Source organism: Terrapene carolina, unplaced genomic scaffold (genome assembly GCF_002925995.2).
Source record: "Terrapene carolina triunguis isolate 2854851 unplaced genomic scaffold, T_m_triunguis-2.0 Scaffold96, whole genome shotgun sequence".
In the NCBI taxonomy this organism is placed as follows: domain Eukaryota; kingdom Metazoa; phylum Chordata; order Testudines; family Emydidae; genus Terrapene; species Terrapene triunguis.
In genome coordinates this window covers 23,326,229-23,344,727 of record NW_020664447.1, presented here as the reverse complement: position 1 = coordinate 23,344,727, position 18,499 = coordinate 23,326,229, and the positions used below count along the sequence as shown (strand labels likewise).

At 42.0% G+C, this 18,499-nt stretch overlaps 1 protein-coding gene across 3 annotated transcripts in view; it reads right to left on the bottom strand.

Moving 5' to 3' along the window:
* Positions 1–18,499, bottom strand: part of CUNH11orf74 (chromosome unknown C11orf74 homolog) — a 62,299-nt gene that overhangs the window by 27,187 nt on the left and 16,613 nt on the right. For all 3 annotated transcript variants that reach the window (XM_024215464.3, XM_024215463.3, XM_024215465.3), the window contains one exon: positions 15,631–15,784. In XM_024215464.3, coding sequence (XP_024071232.2) covers positions 15,631–15,736 — 106 coding nt within the window. In that variant the 5' untranslated portion in view covers positions 15,737–15,784. The remainder of the gene's footprint in view (positions 1–15,630; positions 15,785–18,499) is intronic.

Below are 18,499 nucleotides of genomic sequence, written 5' to 3'. Positions count from 1 at the left end.
AATACCAGTAAAATCCGTAGTAACTGCATTCAACAGAGTTACGTCAGATTTACACCAGAATGTGACTCCTGCTCCTCAACACCAGAACACACTCCAGCAACTATATGTCTACTTTCAACAATCTAACACATTTGCATGCACAACTGTGGAAGCTGCATTCACAAAATCCCACTGGCCATTTCTCATGCTGCTCCCTGCACCCAGAAGACCATCCCCCATGCAATGTACTAAGTCAGTGGTTCTCAAACTAGGGCTGCATTGGCCTGGAGCGGCGAACCTGCAGACGCGGCTGGTAAACAAATCAGCCCATGGTGGCTAGAGAAGAAATACGGCTCTGAGGTTTCTTCGTCAGAGTCATTGCTACTGTGGGTGTTTGAAGTCTCCCAGGACAACAGGATTGGGGAACTAAAGCACCTTTATGGACAATGTTTCTGTTAGCTCTGCCTGTCTAGGTCCTAGGACATACAGACAAGAGATTCTGGGGTGGGCTTGTAGCCTATTGTCACCCACACTGCAGCAGCTGCCAGGAAGGAGGCAGGAGGCAAATGCTATAACTGGATAACAGGGGTACAATGTGGAGGGGCCCCAGTGACATAATCTCAGGGATTGTGATCTGGCCACAGCAATCTACAAGCCCCCTCATAAAGGAACAGACTAGAAGAGACACCACAGGTATTATGCTTGAGGAACCCTATGGGACAAGATTAGCATTCTACCCTGTATTGGACACCCACCTAAGGCTAAATTGGGAATTACTATGTTCATCCTTGTCTGTATGCAACTAAGCTGTTGTACCAGTTTATTTGCATCCTTTCCTTCTTGGCAGCCCTAGTAAAGAATCCTCTCATTTGAGCCATGCATGAGTGCTTATTGGGATCCCTCCAAGATAGCTTACAGGGCAGAGTGCAGATCACCCTCTGCACTGGCATGTTCCTGGTTTGGTTTTCCAAAGCATTCCTGAAAACCCATTGGATGTGGGAAATTACACTAGGAAACACTTGCTGTTTGGTAGACAACCGTCAGTAGGATGCCAGTATTGGTCTTGTTCCTGAGTGCAAAGATTAAGTGGATGCATTTAAACAAGGTTGGTTCTCTTGGAGGACTTCTCTGGCACTGAAGGTTAGATTAGAATAGTATGGCTACTCTGACTTCTAGGTTGCATTTTCAAAAGTACACAGTACTGGCCTCACTCTGCCCCCACTGAAGTTTTACCACTAATGGTGAAGATTTTCAAAGAACAAATGACTTTCATTAGTAGATGGGTGACACCTAATGGCCCTTTGTGCCTTTGAAAATTTCCCCAACTTCAATAGAAGCAGAGTTAGGACAACTGTGAGTGCTTCTGAAAATCCCAACAACTGAATCTGTGATGCATCTGCTGAGATAGGACTTAGCGAGCAGTGTCACCTAACCAGATTTCAGCAATGCAAGCTCAGTCTAGGCATTCCTGACAGTTCAGGACATGTTTAATAACTGGATTATTGATTACTGACCATGCATTGAACAATAGGAGGATTTTCTTCCTGCAGCACTACAAAAAATATTTTGGAGGCTGCCAAGAGGAAAATAGTAAACTATGACTTTGCTTTTTTCTATAAAAAAATTATTAAATGGCTTTAGAACAACAGGCACAAATGGATGTCTCACTTCATACCAAGAGCACACCTATGCTCATAATGCATAATAAATGCACAAGTCTATCTGCCTTATTTTTAATTTGAAAATTACATTTTCTAATAACAACAACAAGCAATCTGCAATGCATTTCTAAGGCATAATTACATGTCTCATGCATTTAAAGTCACTCAAGCATTATAACACCACTCAATGTGCAATGTGGATGGAGCATTTTCCAAGAATTTAATGACAGCCTCAGGATTAGTATCCTCAGAAATCAACTCTCCCAGTTAATTATTAATCCCCAGGGGCACCTCTGTGCTCCAGTCATTATTGTATACAAATCATGACAATACTATGGCCACAGCCCTGCAGTCCTCACTCATATAAATAAAGGCTGCAGTAGTAGGCCTATATTACTAGGAATTAATGAAGTAAGATGCACTTTACAGGTCAGAGTAAAATAACAGAAAGGTTTCTCTCTCCGCTAACGTATGGCTCAAGATTCTCTGAGCATTTCCTACCTCCTAGATATCCCGCTTGAACACTGGACTTTTTAAAAGAAGACAAAATGAAAACGACACAAGGGCATTCACCACTTATTCCCCTCACCACCATTCCTTTTTTCAAGCCAATGAAACAACTTTGTATCTCACTATAAGACCTCTCCTTGAGATGAGATGGTTGGTTTCTATCTGAAGGCATCCTTCTTTTTCCCCAAAATAACAGAAACAGCAAACTGAGTCATTGGAAAAGCTTTAATTTTTTTTTTTAATCGAAAGTTAAGCAGCCTGCTTTAAGGACTGAAAGAGAAAAGGTCCTTTTCAGAGCTATCAAGTCACAAAATGATGTTTGTGAGCCCCAGAATACAGTTTGGCCTGAAGCTCTGATTACTTAGTTAGCCAGATGCTTCCCATGTCTATGCATTTGGCAACATAAATTTGATACATAAATGTCTGTCTCATCTCATTTTCATTTCTATTTTTCATCAGAGCTTTGTGCCACTCTTTCATCCCACCCCGAATATTTCTTGCTTTGCAAGAAGTGTCAGACATATGTTTTACAAAATCTAACAGTGTTTCATGGAACAACAAGGCTCCACCACCTTTCTTTTGGCATTTTTTAAGTCACAATTTTAATACACATGAAACAGAAGTTTTTCCAAAGGTTTTTTAATGTTTCACTATTCTGCAGGAATAAATAAATAAATCAATTTATTTTGATACCAGGCACACTTCCAGCTGATTGCTCTTACCAGGCCACCAGGGCAACCAGTATCTTGTTTCAGAAATGCAACAAATGTAACACTGGAAAAGTAGGGGTCCAATCCAATTCTCAGTCAATGAAGAAGAATCTCAGTGACTTCAATGGAAGAAGAATCAAGCCCATGCTATGTAAAACTGACATTCTATGATCCTCCGGGTACAAATCCATATCAACGTACGAAACTGCATAGAGCACTGTGCTGTAACTCAGGAGACCTGGATTCTATTCCTGGCTCTGTCACTGGCCTCCTAGGTGACCCTGGGCAAGTCACTTCATCATTCTGTGCCTCTGTTTCCCCATCTGTATAATAGGGATAATAATACTGACCTTCATTTGTAAAGCAATTTGAGATGTGCTGTTTAAAAGCACTATACGAGAGCTAGGTATTATTATTATACTGTAGAGCAGGGATCGGCAACCTCTGGCACGCGGCCCATCAGGGAAATCCGCTGGCAGGCCAGGACGGTTTGTTTACCTGCAGCGTCTGCAGGTTCGGCCGATCGCAACTCCCACTGGCTGCGGTTCGCCTTTCCAGGCCAATGGGGGCTGCAGGAAGCGGCAGCCATCACATCCCTCGGCCCGCACCGCTTCCCGCAGCCGCCATTGGCCTGGAAAGGCGAACCACGGTCAGTGGGAGCCGCGATTAACCGAATCTGCGGACGCTGCAGGTAAACAAACTGCCCTGGGCCGCCAGCAGATTTCCCTGCCAGGCCGCATGCCAAAGGTTGTTGATCCCTGCTGTAAAGCATAGCCATTCAGAACTTCATGGCAGCAATGAAGATAGAACTCATTCTTCAGCTCCAAAACCTCAGCTAAAGGGATGTCTTCGTTAGCCTTATAGGGCCTATGATACATAGAAGAGCAGTTCCGATTCAACACATCCACAAAACACACACACAAGCTCATTATACTATGTTGATTATATATTTTCTGGGGGCACAGTTATTCCCTTGATTTCAAAAGGAAAAGCTATTCAGATCAAATGAACAAATAAACAATCAAGTGTAATTTCAACAGATACAGGCCTTTCAGCTCCACGGGTAGTATTCCCAACCCCAAATAACCAACCAGTAGAACTCTCCCTTTCCCCAAGCCAAAGGTGAGGCACTTGGGTCAGACGTGAAGTACTGTCAGAAATGTTTTTGTTGCCAAGGCCCTTCCAGGGCTGCTGGGTTATATAATACTAAGCATTTCATTTGATGAAATGTTCACAGAAGCAATGAGATGCTAGATTCACGACTGGAAAGGAAGCAAAAGTCACAGGGAAGAAAAAAATACAAGCAACCCACGGCAGTTGAAAATGCATGCTGCAACGGAATACAAGATATGCTATCAAGTCTGTAATGAGGCTACACCGTATAAATTGGGGATTTATTTTAACATTACAGTGGTAGCCTGGGGCACAGTCCCTCTGGGCTAGTGAGATTTACTCTTGATTTGTACATACTAGCTAGAGCAGTCCATAGCTTCCTTACCAAGTGGATCTCAGTAACTGGCCTCCCCTGAAGCGGTTGCAGTAGAGATTATAAATAAGTAATTTAAAAACACTCCATCATAAACTGGACTAAACCTAAAGAAACTACATTTTGTAGACAAATATTTTCGCTAAATTCCTTTGTCAGTGGTCTGAAAGCCAACCATTTGTTTGTCCTTCCCTGTGAAGGAGACAGGGGAAGAAGCAGGGACCACATTCCAGCCAGTGGGAGGATCAGTCTGCCTTCCCCCTGGCTAAGCAATAATTGACTCATTATTCACAGCCATGTCTCTCTACCTGCCAAGACCCAAATGTACCACGCTGGCCTTTATAACATGTCACAAAGGCCCAAAATAAAGGACACAAACACAATAAAAAGTAGCAGAGTAGGACGCCTAAAATAATGCAGGGATTCATTTATTTGACTTGCAGAAAGTCTTCCAAACTCAGTTTTACTTTTCATAATTTCCACTGCCAATATCTTAAAGCAGTGTTTCCCAAACTTGGGACGCCACTTGTGTAGGGAAAGCCCCTGGCGGGCCGGGCCGGTTTGTTTACCTGCCGCGTCCGCAGGTCCGGCCTATCGCGGCTCCCACCAGCCGCAGTTCGCTGCTCCAGACCAATGGGAGCTGCTGGAAGCGGCGCGGGCCAAGGGACATACTGGCCGCCGCTTCCTGCAGCTCCCATTGGCCTGGAGCAGCGAACCGCGGCCAGTGGGAGCCGCGATCGGCCAGACCTGCGGATGCTGCAGGTAAACAAACCGGCCCGGCACACCACAGGCTTTCCCTACGCAAGCGGCATCCCAAGTTTGGGAAACACTGTCTTAAAGCAATGAAACAACAAACAGGTATGGGTAAGTGGGAAAGCAAAATATGAACCTCTAAGGAAGTCTTGATAAGTCTATAGGGGGGAAGGTATGATGAGATTCCCTACAATAGCGTATGGCCCATCTACAACTGCTACTAGCAAATATCTCCAACAGCCGGAGACGGGACACTGGATGGGGAGGGCTCTGAGCTACTACAGAGAATTCTTTCCCAGGTGTCTGGCTGTTGGATCTTGCCCACATATGGCTATATTTGGGGCTGGGGCGGAATTTCCCCTGGATCAGATTGGCAGAGACCCTGGAGGATTTTGCCTTTCTCTGCAGAGTGGGGCACGGGTCACTTGCCAGTCTAATCCAGAGTAAAAGGTGGATTCTCTATAACTTGAAGTCTTTAAATCAAGATTTGAGGACTTGAGTAACTCAGCCAAACGTTATGGGTCTAATACAGGCGTGTGGGTGGGTGAGGTTTTGTGGCTTGCAATGATCAGAAGTCTGACTAGATGATCATGATGATCCCTTCTGGCCTTAAAGTCTATAAGTCTATGAGGTACATAAATTATAATCAAGTGTCTCTGAGAAGCAGGTGCCAGGCTTTATAAACACATTAGTATCAGAGAAGCGTATCCAACTTGATGTGCTCTCTCTGTCCATCTATCCAACCTTTGTATTGTTCAAAATAATACTTGTCGTCCCATTTGGACTGGCTTCTCCTAGAGATGCCCACTGGTCACCCACCTATTTCAAAGAATAGTGAAATCAGTTATCACAAAGTCAGAGAAGAGTGGTATCAGGATTATCTGACAATTTCCTGACAGTGAAATCTATTAAATTAAACAGTAGCCAAAGAAGAATGACGAAAACCCTACAGCTTGAAATATTTTAAAACAAGACTAGAGCCAACAATCAATATAATACTGTAGGGAATCTTTCCTAGGATCTTTCCTGACTATTCCCCTCTGTATCATATCTCCTTCTTCCATAATAAAAACATTTATGGGGCTGATTCTCCTCTCACTGATACCTGTTTTAAGACAGTGTACCTCTGCTGACTTCAATGGAGTTATTCCCAATTTATACTGGTGTAAGTCAGAGGAGAATCAAGCCCTTCTAGATCTCTCCCTCATACTCCTTTGGTTTTACCCAGACCAGACCATAGATAAACAGCAAAGATTACTTAGCTATAGATTTTCATTAAAAGTTCTACTACAACCGATAAGGGTCTGATTCTCCTTTCGCTTATGCCAGTTTTATTCTGGTGCAACTCCACTGTCTCAGACCCTTAGCTGGTGTAAATCAGTGCTCCATGAATCTGGCCAATTGATTGTGTTGGAATTACTTCTGAATTACACTGGTGTGAATAAAGAATCAAATCCTAAGTATTAGATTTTGACTGTTATGTCCAAGTGCTTTATGTTTAGTCCTTTCCTTTTGAGGTTCTTTGTCTTGTGTTTATCATCCTGCAATAACAAATTGATTGCTGCTGGCAGGTACAATTCAACCCTACTGACATATCTACCTTATTTTAGTGTACCACACTACTTCCCTGTAACAAATGCAGCTCTACATTTGCAGAAGCCTAACTATTCTCTTACTGTATCAATGTTTCTCCTTTTTCCTTATGTAACCTAAATACGATATTTAAAAAATAATTCCTTGTCTATGCTTTGCTTTTCATGTTGTCAATGTTTGGACTTTGTGGAGGAAACATTTCCTGTTTGTGCCACTTTTTTGCCCATCTGACCATTTTTAAAAAAAAAATATTTTTCTTCCACGGTTCAACAGTGATGTTGCTAAAAACTTTCCATATTTGAATATGCACCCACTCAGTTGAATCACAAGGCACATGTTCACCTGACCATTTCAGCTTCCTGAATGGGCAAGATCCTACCTTTTCCAACACAGAAACAAACGTCTGTGCCACAACAATGGCCAAAAATAATTCTGCAAAGGTTCAAAACATCCAAGACAAAAATATAAGGTCAGAATCTCAGCTGATGTAAATCGGTGTAGCTCCTCTATTAATGGAGCTACATCAATTTACATCAGCTGAGGATCTGGCCCAGACAGGGTAAAAACAGTAGATCATATACGTAACTCTGGCTAAAAAAATCAAGTGAATGGTGAGTGACTATGTGAAAAAACCCAGGAGCAACTTCTTAAAGGTATATATTGTACAATTTGCATTGGACTTGAGAGTTTAAATGCACATGTGGCTGGGATATAGACTCTCTCCAGAAATTGGTTGGGAGAAATTGGCCTGCTCCCTCTGTCTACAGGGTGATCTTACCGTTGCTTGACCTGACCGCAGGTGGGCCAGCTGTGAGGAAATAATTAATTCCTTCCAAAAAACACACAATAAGAGGGGCATTCTTTAGGGAAAACTGGGCACAAGTCTGTCAAGGAGCATCAAGAAGAAGGCTATCAAAAGAAGATGAAGGACACCTAGGGGTAATTACCGCTTCTTCTCTTGAACTTGACTGATAGACCCACAGTTTAGACCTTTACTTTTACCTTGACTGAGGGAAGCCTGATGTACTTGTCTTTGGTTCTTAAAGGCATTCATTACATTAACTTTTCTGTTTTATAACAAAGCCTACCACAAGCTTTTAAGCTCTACTCGGGAAGTTAGAATCCTTTCTTGCTTCCCCAGCACAATTCCTAGCTGCTAAACATGTATATACACTGGGAACTGCCAAGAAGAGAGAGACAGTAAAATGGTTGAGTGATACACTAACAATATTCAAATAAGGACAGAGTCGGACTTGGAAAGTTGTATGTAAATCTCATAAAGGTGGAATTCAATAAACTGGTAGATATCTCAGCTGGTTTCATTAAGCATTGCATGTATTGTCGAAATTGGATGCAATTTAAATGGCCCAATCATCTGACACTAATAGTTCCATACAATTTCTTTCTCCCATACCAATTACTATCATAGAATATATGAGACAAACAGGGAACAGGATAAAAAGAAGAAACAGACAAGATTTTAAAAAGTGATTAGTGATTTGGAGTTCATCAATTTTGACGTGCCCAATTTGAGACACTTTGATTTATTTTGGGAAACCTTCGACAGTGTGTCTAGTGTCTACTGCACAAGACTGGGGTGTAGACCTCTTGGATTATGCTCCTGGTTTTCCCACAGATCCACTATATGACTTTGGGAAATTTTGTTTACCCTGTGCCTCTATTTGCCCACGTGTAAAAGGGAATGATAATATTTCCCTACCTCGCCTGGGTGCTGTGAGGCTTAGCTAATTGATATGTACAAAGCATTTTGGTATCATTGGTGGAAGAGTGCTCTGGCAAACCAAACTATTGTTACATACTATGTATTACTATTTCATAAACAGGCATACTACACAACCATACAATGTATAAAACATTAGAAAGAGATTTATAGCAAAATATCCAAACCAGAAATGACTTAATCTGCTCTAAATCTTTCTTTCTGGAAACAGAAAAAAAATCAGTTATGCAACCAAGCTAGCAATGTTTTATCTTTTACAATTTAAAAGAAAATAATAACTTTTTTTTAAAATTGTTTGATTATAATATGTAGAAATCCCACACAACAGCAAGAAACAATTGCTGACATGCACTTTTGAGAGGCAGTGTCATTCAGTGACTATTAGCAGCTGCCACACTAAATCTGCCCTGACCCACTTTGCAAACTTGGGCTGATAAATTTCCTGCTCTTGGCCTCAGTTTCCCTGTCTGTAAAATGGAGATAATGCTACTTACCTTCCCTTGATAAATATTTTGAGATCTATGGATGAAAATCATTCAGAGGACAGATAAGCTATTATTATTGCAATACGAATCTGTTACAGCCCATTGTATCCACATAGCTGTTTTTTAACTTCAGGGCTCTGTATGATATTTGCTTTTACACCATGATGAAAGAGATTACATAGAGATGGGCAGTGAATTTATGATCAATAGAAAATTGCAAACCTTTTTTTCTCCCCACCAATTATTTTCCAATGATCCGGCAAAACACATCAATAAAAAGCTCTGAATTGAGGCTGTTTCCCTATTTCATGCCCTGCTTAAGTTCCCTGGGGATGACAGATTAATTTAATTAGTTTTATTGAACTGCCTAGTTGCTTTTATTGGCAAATCCACTCATACGAGGCCTACTACAAATTTCTCTTGGGGTTAATGCCATCCTATTGGTCCATTTTTTAAATTAAAGTAAATTTATTGCTGTCCCTTGTGTTATTTTCAGCCATGCTTCATGCTGTTAAACTCACATGTGTAAAGGGCCTTCATAGCCACTTATGCTGAAATTTAAACTTGTTGTTTTTTTTAAACGTGGTTAACGAAAAAAAGGAAGCAGACAGATATTGCTAAATGGAGTGTGAACTAACTACACCACTCAACATTCACTGGGGAATTAAATTAACCTGATCACAACAGCACAGAAAATGCCTCTTAAATGCCACCTGGAAGCACAAAAGTGACCAGTCAGTTTCCAACTTCCTCTGCTAGCCAGCCTGCTGCTGGGTGCAAAAGTATCAAAACAACAGTGTTGAGGGTCAAGGTGGGTGAGGTAATATGTTTTATTGGACCAACTTCTGTTGGTGAGAAGAGAGACAAACCTCACCCACCTTGTCTCTCTAATACCTTGGGACCAACACGGTTACAATAGCACTGCATACAAAAAGAACTTCATTTTCTTAATGTGTCTGATCAAAAATCCAAGATCCAAACTAAACCCCTATATTTGAGATGTGAACTATAGAACATATAATAACTATAATGGACTGAACTTAAACTAGGGTGACCAGATGTCCCGATTTTATAGGGACTGTCCTGATATTTGGGGCTTTTTTTTATATGGGCTCCTATTACACCCCACCCTCTGCCCTGATTTTTCACACTTGCTATCTGGCCACACTAACTTAAACACAGTACCCAAACACTCTCAAACTCAAATTCAGATCAGAATTTAACTACTGGCAGCCTCTATCTATATAACAGGCTAATCCATATGCTGGATCAAAACACCTCCAGATTTTCAGAAGGGTGATTTAAAATCCGGATGCAAATTTTGCAGCTTGGACCATTTCTAATTTTTCTCTGTGTTTCTGTGGAAGGGAGGAAGAAGATACTTTATGCTCTAGTGAACTTCCCATTCCACTCTGAAGTTAGAAAAACAAGCAGATGCTGTCTTATTATTTTGTACCAGCAGATTTCAAAACATGTTTTTAAAGCTGGAAAAGGCAGTTAAAATATGTGAGGTTTTTTTGCTCAAATTCAAAGAGATGTGGGGCATAAAACAGCTCTACTGAATGGTCAGTATTGAAAATATCACTCATCTTCCAACCTAAATAAAGCCGTGTCATCAGTTCTATTGTAAACCCACTTTTCTCAGGCTTCTAACTCAGGCCTTGATCCTGCAACTGGATCTCTGTATCCACGCAGAGCTCCACTGACATGGAGGGGATTTCACCAAGCCATGAAAGTCCATCCAAATGGGCCCAATTGCACAATCAGACTATTCTTGTTAATATTTGCTCTTCACTGAAACTTCCCAACGCCTGGAAGTAAATGTTATTTATTTATTTCTATTTCATCATTTTTATATTAAAAATTTAAAGGTGCAAACGAACCAAAATGAAATGCATATACTAGCATGAACACAATAGATTACAATGAAACTGGGAAAAACATAAACAAATATGTTGAAAGAAAGATGATCTATAAAAGAATGCTGCTTTCCACTGCCTTTATTATGGAGTTACCCAAATCCCATTATATAAGCAGGCAGTTGTATTCTGCCCATGCTGAAGCTTCTGAGAGCAGGAGAATGCAGGAGTTTCTTTCTACCAGAAACAAACTGTACCACTAGACCAGTGTTTCCCAAACTTGGGACGCCGCTTGTGTAGGGAAAGCCCCTGGTGGGCCGGGCCGGTTTGTTTACCTGCCCCGTTCGCAGGTCTGGCCGATCGCGGCTCCCACTGGCTGCGGTTCGCTGCTCCAGACCAATTGGGGCTGCTGGAAGCAGCGGCCAGTACGTCCCTCGGCCTGCACCGCTTCCCGCAGCTCCCATTGGCCTGGAGCAGTGAACCACGGCCAGTGGGAGCCGCGATCAGCCGGACCTGCAGACGGGGCAGGTAAACAAACCGGCCCGGCCCACCAGGGGCTTTCCCTACATAAGCAGCGTCTCAAGTTTGGGAAACACTGCATTAGACTATATTGCCTGTCTGAAGGTCCATCAATGCCCTAAACGCTATATGCCCCTTGTTAATGCTATCCTTAGGATGAAGGAAATACCTGGGACAGTATTCACAGGAAAACTATAGGAATTACTGGAGCTGCAATTTAGCCTTCAAGTGTCTACCCACTATAGGGTCAATAAAAATGATTACAATCTCTACCAATTATGCATCGAGTGCTGCCACATACTGTCAATTTTTTAAAAGATGATATATTAAAAAAATCTGGGTCATCTTTTGTAGGAGTGCTGACCTTTAAAATGCTGCGTTCACTCTTTTTTAAATGACATTTAACCATCTGCCATTGTTATCAGATCTGGTAGAAGTGAGGTATAACACTTGGTTTCTTGAATCCTCACACTGCCACGGGTAGTATGCGTGCAATAATAGCGACTCAAGCTAGCTCTGCTTAGGAATCCCAAAATCAAAAATTTTTAATTTCTTGTACTAAACACCCGGCTTTTTCCCCCATGCAAGTTACCATGGCTCCATGGGCTACTTACAACAGACACAGTTACTACTAGATAAATCACACAAAACTGGGGAAACAGACTGAGAATCTTAGCCTTCCACTCCTAAACCATAGACCTGGACCACTTGAGCTAAAGGAGAATTTCCTTAACTAGGAGTAGTAATAGATCCTCTACCTTTCCTGTAGAGCAGCCAATAGAGAGTAACATCACACATTCATATATATATATAGAGAGAGAGAGAGAGAGAGTAAGTATTATAAAAGATTAGTTTCGTTTTATTGTGATCATAGCCTTTATCATAGCCATAGAAAATGGGAAGTACCAAGGTCCATTAATACTCAGCTTTCTACAATTCCAAGAAACAGGTTTTGGAATACAAAACCAAGAGATGACCCCTACATGCACAAAATGGGAAACTCCTGGGTGACATACTTGTACTGCCAAAAGGCCCCTTCCTCTGGATCTCCCATTGTATTTTGTCTTGCCTGTCTGTTTAGATCATGAGTTCCCTGGGACAGAGACCATCCATTCTTCTGTGTTTTGTTGGAGCTATTGATGCTTTGCAAATAAGGATAAAATAATGTATTAATAATAGGCAGATAGAGCCTTACAGGATGCTTGAGTGATAAAAAAAAACCTCTAGGGAAAATTTCCTCCTGACCCCAAATCAGGAAGGCAGTTTGACCCCATGCACATGAACAAGAATCACCATGAGTATGAATCTAAACACACAGACACCCTGAGATACCAATGGGATCCAAGTAACTCTCTGTGATTTTTTCTCCTAATTTCCCAGCAGTTTGACCACCAAAGAGACATTAGATGGGGATCACTTGCAAGAAAAATTGTTTTTAAAAAGATGCCCATAGTCCACATCTTAAAAATGTGTGTATACCTAAGTATCTCAGTTTGCACACACAAGGGCATATGCACATTGGATATCTGAGGATGAAAATAGGTACTTAGAGGTCTAAAAATGTATATGTGAAATTACTGAGACTGCAGACACAAACTAGGCATTTTCACATGTACATACCTGGTTTGTAAAAGCATAATCATGTTTACAGTGCATACAAATTTAATCATGCAAATAAATGTGCAAAACATCAGCAGTCTTTTATTTTTACGTCTGGCCATACAAGGGACTTGAACTGGTGCTGACCTAGAAGTGAAAAGCTCTGAGCTTCATTATCAGATATACCCTGATCTACCCAAGTTGCCCTTTTAAATTATTTTCATTCAAATCCAAATGGCTCTTTTTCATTATATTTGAGTACCAAAGAAATAAAATAGGAGTCCAATAGTTTAAAATGCATTTTTGCACTGTTCCAGCTCTTAAGGCTTTGTGCTTTAAGTGGAATTTTTGCAGGTCATTAGTTTATAATGTGAACCGGTGCCTTTGGGTATTCTGAAAGGGGAAAAAAAAGCAACCCAAGTTATTTTGTTTAGAAATGCAGTTTCCTGGGCTGGTACAATCATTTATTTCAGCTAGAACTTCAGATACGTTTTATACACACATTTAGAGTCAGATGCTGTGTTGAGAACCAAGGTGAATGAAGTACATGCTGTGGCTTTCTGCAAGCTGCATAGCGAGATGCACCCTGTGTCTTGGATCTGAGCTCTCCCCAGTGTAACAGCTGTACATAAAGAAGTTTGTTTCAGGCCAGAACCTAGTATTAACCCTCTTATCTGATCCCCCCAGTGTCTCACCTTCTCTCTGGTTTTCTGGGAGTGGGAAGACTGGCATGGGAGCACTGCTGAGACCGTTTCCACTCCCCCAACTGCGTTTTCTAGTGCCTGTGAATGACAAGGCTCTAGTGCCTGACAGACAAGGACAGAGCAGGGTTCTGAGTGCCAATCAATGGAGCATGCCACATGGTGTAATTGGAAAATATTCTGCTTCTGGAATAAGATGAAGATATCACTCTTAATAGAAAGCGGTGGCCAAGAGCACTGTAATTGGGGAATATTAAATTGACATACTCATTTTGTAAGGCTGATTTAAAGAACCCAGGGGTGCAGTTTTTACCAGTGATGAGCCTGAGCTGTAGAGTTTGAAACCAGATCTGAACTTCGCTAGAGTTTGTGGGTGTTTGGATCTTGGAGACAGTTTCAGCTCCACCTGCTATGCTTACTTCATTCAGAAAGCATGGCTGTCTGAAAGAAACACTTTAGTCTTTCATTCACTACAGGGTCTTCCTTCACTTTAAATCCTTCCTTATCAATTGTCGATCTAAGTTGTCCATATGACCAGCTCAGTGCATAACACAGATTGCAGAACACATGTAATCAGCACTTATAATGCCAATCAGAGTGCCTGAATAACACAACCATGAGAAAGGAAATTTTTAGTAAATTTCACAGCAGAGAGGCAGGGAAAAAAACAGTAAGTCTCAGAAAGGTCACCAAATAATATAGGTTTTTCTACATCATATATAGGAATAAAGTGGAGGTGCTGAAAGATGAGACCCGGGGATGAGGGGTTCGAGAGAGAGCCCACCACACATTCACCCCGCAGCGGCAGCTCTTGTACCGCAGGGCTGGGCCTTGTGATTTGTCTTACTGGGTCACGGTGCCACTCATGTTTGGCCCCCACCCTCACCTCTCAATACGTGGAGATGGAGTAGCAGACAGGCTGAAGGTGCACTGGTGTCCCTGTGCACCAGTTCGCAACGCCATTTGGTTTGGGGGCCTAATCAAATGTGTGTTTAGCAGCCATTTTCAAGATTTCACAAACTTTACAGTGGCCATGGAAAGCATGAATCTGAATAATCTCCATGTCAAAATCATAGCCCTAACCATGAGCCACAAGGCATCTTTTATTATTGTGTATCTTCCTTGGACTCTTTATCTTTCTTGCATTCAAATTTTTGGTCCCCTCCTTATTAGTGATAAACTCAAGACAGGTATTGAATCACCCAATAAAATCTAACTAATGTGGTCAAAATTGATCAAAATAAAGGAACAAAGTTTTGCTATTTTTATTAACATTTTTCCTGAGGGGTTGATCAAATCAATCAGAAAGTCAAATCAACTGGTAATTGAATTCAGTGAAATGCACTATACTTTGTGGTCAAAATTTTCAAACATGGAGAAACTAAATCCATATTCAGGCACCTACATAACAATGATCTGATTTCAGAGGTGCTGAACACCCACAGCTTCCACTGACATCGCCCAGGGTTGGAAATTCTAGCCTGCACTCTTCCAAGCAGCCTGCAATCTTCCACCTTCCTACACTCACTGAACTGCATGCCCAACAAAAATTCAGAACTTCTTATACAATACACATCTAGCATTATGTCAAGACCAACAGCCTATAAACCAAGTGAAGTAAAGTTGTGGATAGCAGTGTGGTTGTGAATTCCACTCGTACTGTATCTTAAAAACACAAAAAACCTGGCCAACCTATTATCATTTCACTAGTACCTGGAGACCCCAACCAAGACTGAGACCTCTTTGTGCGAGGCACAGTACATACAAAGAGAGAGAGACAGAGTCCCTGCCCCCAAGAGATTATAATCTAAATAGATATGGCAAACAAAAGGTGGCAGGGGAAACTAAGTCACAGAGAGTTGAAGTGACTTGCCCAAGGTCACACAGTAGGTCAGTGGCAAAACCAGGAAAGAACCCAGGTGTCCTGACTCCCAGTAGAGTGCCCTATCCACTAGACAACACTGCCTCTCTTTATGCTTACACTCTTCCTTTCTCAATGTAATTTGTTATGGGAAACTCTAGAAGCAGACATACCTTTCCAAAGATAAGTGAACGTGCTGAGAAATTCTTCATATGTCTGCTCCTGGCTATTAATAAACTGATCAAGGACACTGTTGTTTGACGGTTGCTTTTCCATCATCCATGACCATGACAGTCAAACAGGCATACCTTTTCTAAGAGGATTCCTCTGTAATGAAAAAAGGGAGAACCATATATAATAACAAAGCCTTTTTTATTCTTCAGGCAGAAAACAAATCAGAGGGTCTTTTAACTTCAGAGGGAGTTTCTCTAGTTAGCATAGTACAGGTGAGCACTGGAATTCAGAGAATCAGCTATTTCTCTCCTTCTGTAGGTCGTGATTACTTCATTAGGGTTCTTGGAAGGCACAGGGGAAGGCATTTGTAGGATTAGGGCCACAGTTATTTCAAATGCATTTAGGTGACAAATAAGTGGCCTATTTGAATCCTGGGAGAAAGAAGGTGTCTATCCATAGAACAGGTACTGTGTAGGCAACGCAACAGTGCTTGTGTCTCTCAGAATGTCCTACCAACATGCTTCCACCCTGTTCAGGAGGGACCATGTCTAAGTAATTCAGTAACACTGCCTGTCCAACCCTTGCTTTCTTTGCTGAGAGGGTGCCACTTAGCACTAGTTGTGGTGCCGGATTTTATGATAGGGACACCTGTGCACAGGGAACTTGGACTGAATCCACCAGCTCATTTCACAGGTGCATCTTGTACTATATTCTCAAAGCCACTAAACCCAAGCTTTGGAAGAATGTGATATTACCTTATTATTTATTTGTATTGACGTAGAACACAAAGGCCCCAATCAGCACAAGAGACACATTGTGGAAGGCAAAGAACAAATGCCGAGAACTACGGGACCTCCACTGACAATGCTCTGCTGTCTCCAGGAATTTAACGCTCTGGCTAGACAGCTGCAGCATCCAACTGATCTTGACTCTTTCAATAGGGCAGAAGGAAAGTGACGGCCCCTGAGACAGCTGCATTTCAACTACATCGTTAATGTTGTTGTACAGTGCTTCAAAGTGCTATGTATTATTATTATGGAAATTCAGTACATATAGGACCAGGCTAGCGTGCACACATGCATAATTTCTACACATTACTGCAGTCCCACACTCAAGTGGCCCTGTGGGAGCCTAGCTGTGCATGTGTAACTACCCAGTTTGTATACACAATTTTTATAGATGTGTATGCATATTAAGTGTGCAATTACACACAAATGTCTTCACGCTGCCCAGGGCTTCTTGCCTTTTGGAAATACAGTCTTTAATTTACAGGAGCACTAAGAAACAACTTTAGAGGTGAAAACCTGCTCCACTGAAGTCAATGGCAATATTACCATTGATCTCAGTGGGGCTAGGTTTATTTATCCTTTTATTTTGGATTTGCAGTTAAAGCAGAATGAACCCAGAACATCCAAACCACAGCATCAAAATAAACCATGAATTCTAACTCTGTCGTGCTGTTGATTGTCACAGGAGGTGATTGTTCTGAAGTTTAAAATAAACCAAAACACATAGAGTCCAAAACACAGAACTTTAAGTTTCACTAAAAACAAGCTAATATTAACCACTCTAGGCACTGACCGAGCAGATAATCATTTACCAGACGGACAACGTGGTTTATGCAAATTCTAGTGGTTTTCAAGAGGAAGCAATGCTTTGTTTTATATTTTCATCACTGTTCAGTTATTAGTGTCACTACTCTAAGTAAATTTCATTGTGCGAACGGCTAAGACTTGTAAGGACTTATGAAAGAACCTCATTTGTTAATCTAAGATCTAAATACTAATTACAATGCTTTGCCCTTCTGCAGCACCTGCTAGCTAAGGATTTCTAAGTGCTTTACAAACATGAATGAATTCAACTCACAACCCTCCTGGGTGGTAAGTGCCAAGAAATATTATCCCCCTTTTACAAATGGTGAAACTGAGGCACAGAGAGTTAAAGTGATTTGCCAGTGAGCTAGTGGTAAAGTTGGGAATACAGCCAAGATCTCCTAATGATCCTTTGCTCTATTATGTGCTAGTATAGGGATCAGCAACCTTTGGCACGCAGCCCATCAGGGAAATCCACTGGTGGGCAGGGATGGTTTGTTTACCTGCAGCATCTGCAGATTCGGTTGATCGCAGCTCCCACTGGCCGTGGTTCGCCTTTCCAGGCCAATGGGGGCTGCGGGAAGCAGCGCGGGCAGAGGGATGGAACGGCGAACCGCAGCCAGTGGGAGCTGCGATCGGCCGAACCTGCGGACACTGCAGGTAACCAAACTGTCCCGGCTTGCCAGCGGATTTCCCTGACGAGCCGCAAGCCAAAGGTTGTCAATCCCTGTGCTAGTATCTTAGACCAGTGGTTCCCAACTTTTGGGGGCAACTGTAACTCTTTACCAAACTAAGACTCCAGCTGTGCTCATCAGTGACTTTCCCATCCAGCAGGCCCTGCAACCACCCTTCCTTAATGATCAGCTTGAGTTCCAGTCTTCGTGCTGGCTCTTAGACCAGGGCCCCTACCCATCTCTCACTCACTTGTGTACTCGCTAACTTGTAACAGAACTTGAGAGGCTCTAAATGCTAGAACTGGAGCCGTCTCAGCTCAGTTGTAGGTGCGAACACCCCCTGCTGAATAACAGGCAGGGTAGCAATGGCACACCAGGATTCGACACAAAAAGCTGGGCCTTGGTTTTATAATTAAGGTTGGAGAGAAGATGCAATGTTGACCTCCAGGTGAGGATGTCCAGCCAAATACCAGGGGTAAAGTCTGGAACCCTAATCTCTTCAAGAGTCAGTCCTGGATACTGGCATTTATACATGCACTATAGGGAGAAAACCCATTGATTCTATTGCTGCTTCTTAAAGACATGAGAGAAAATTTCCCAGT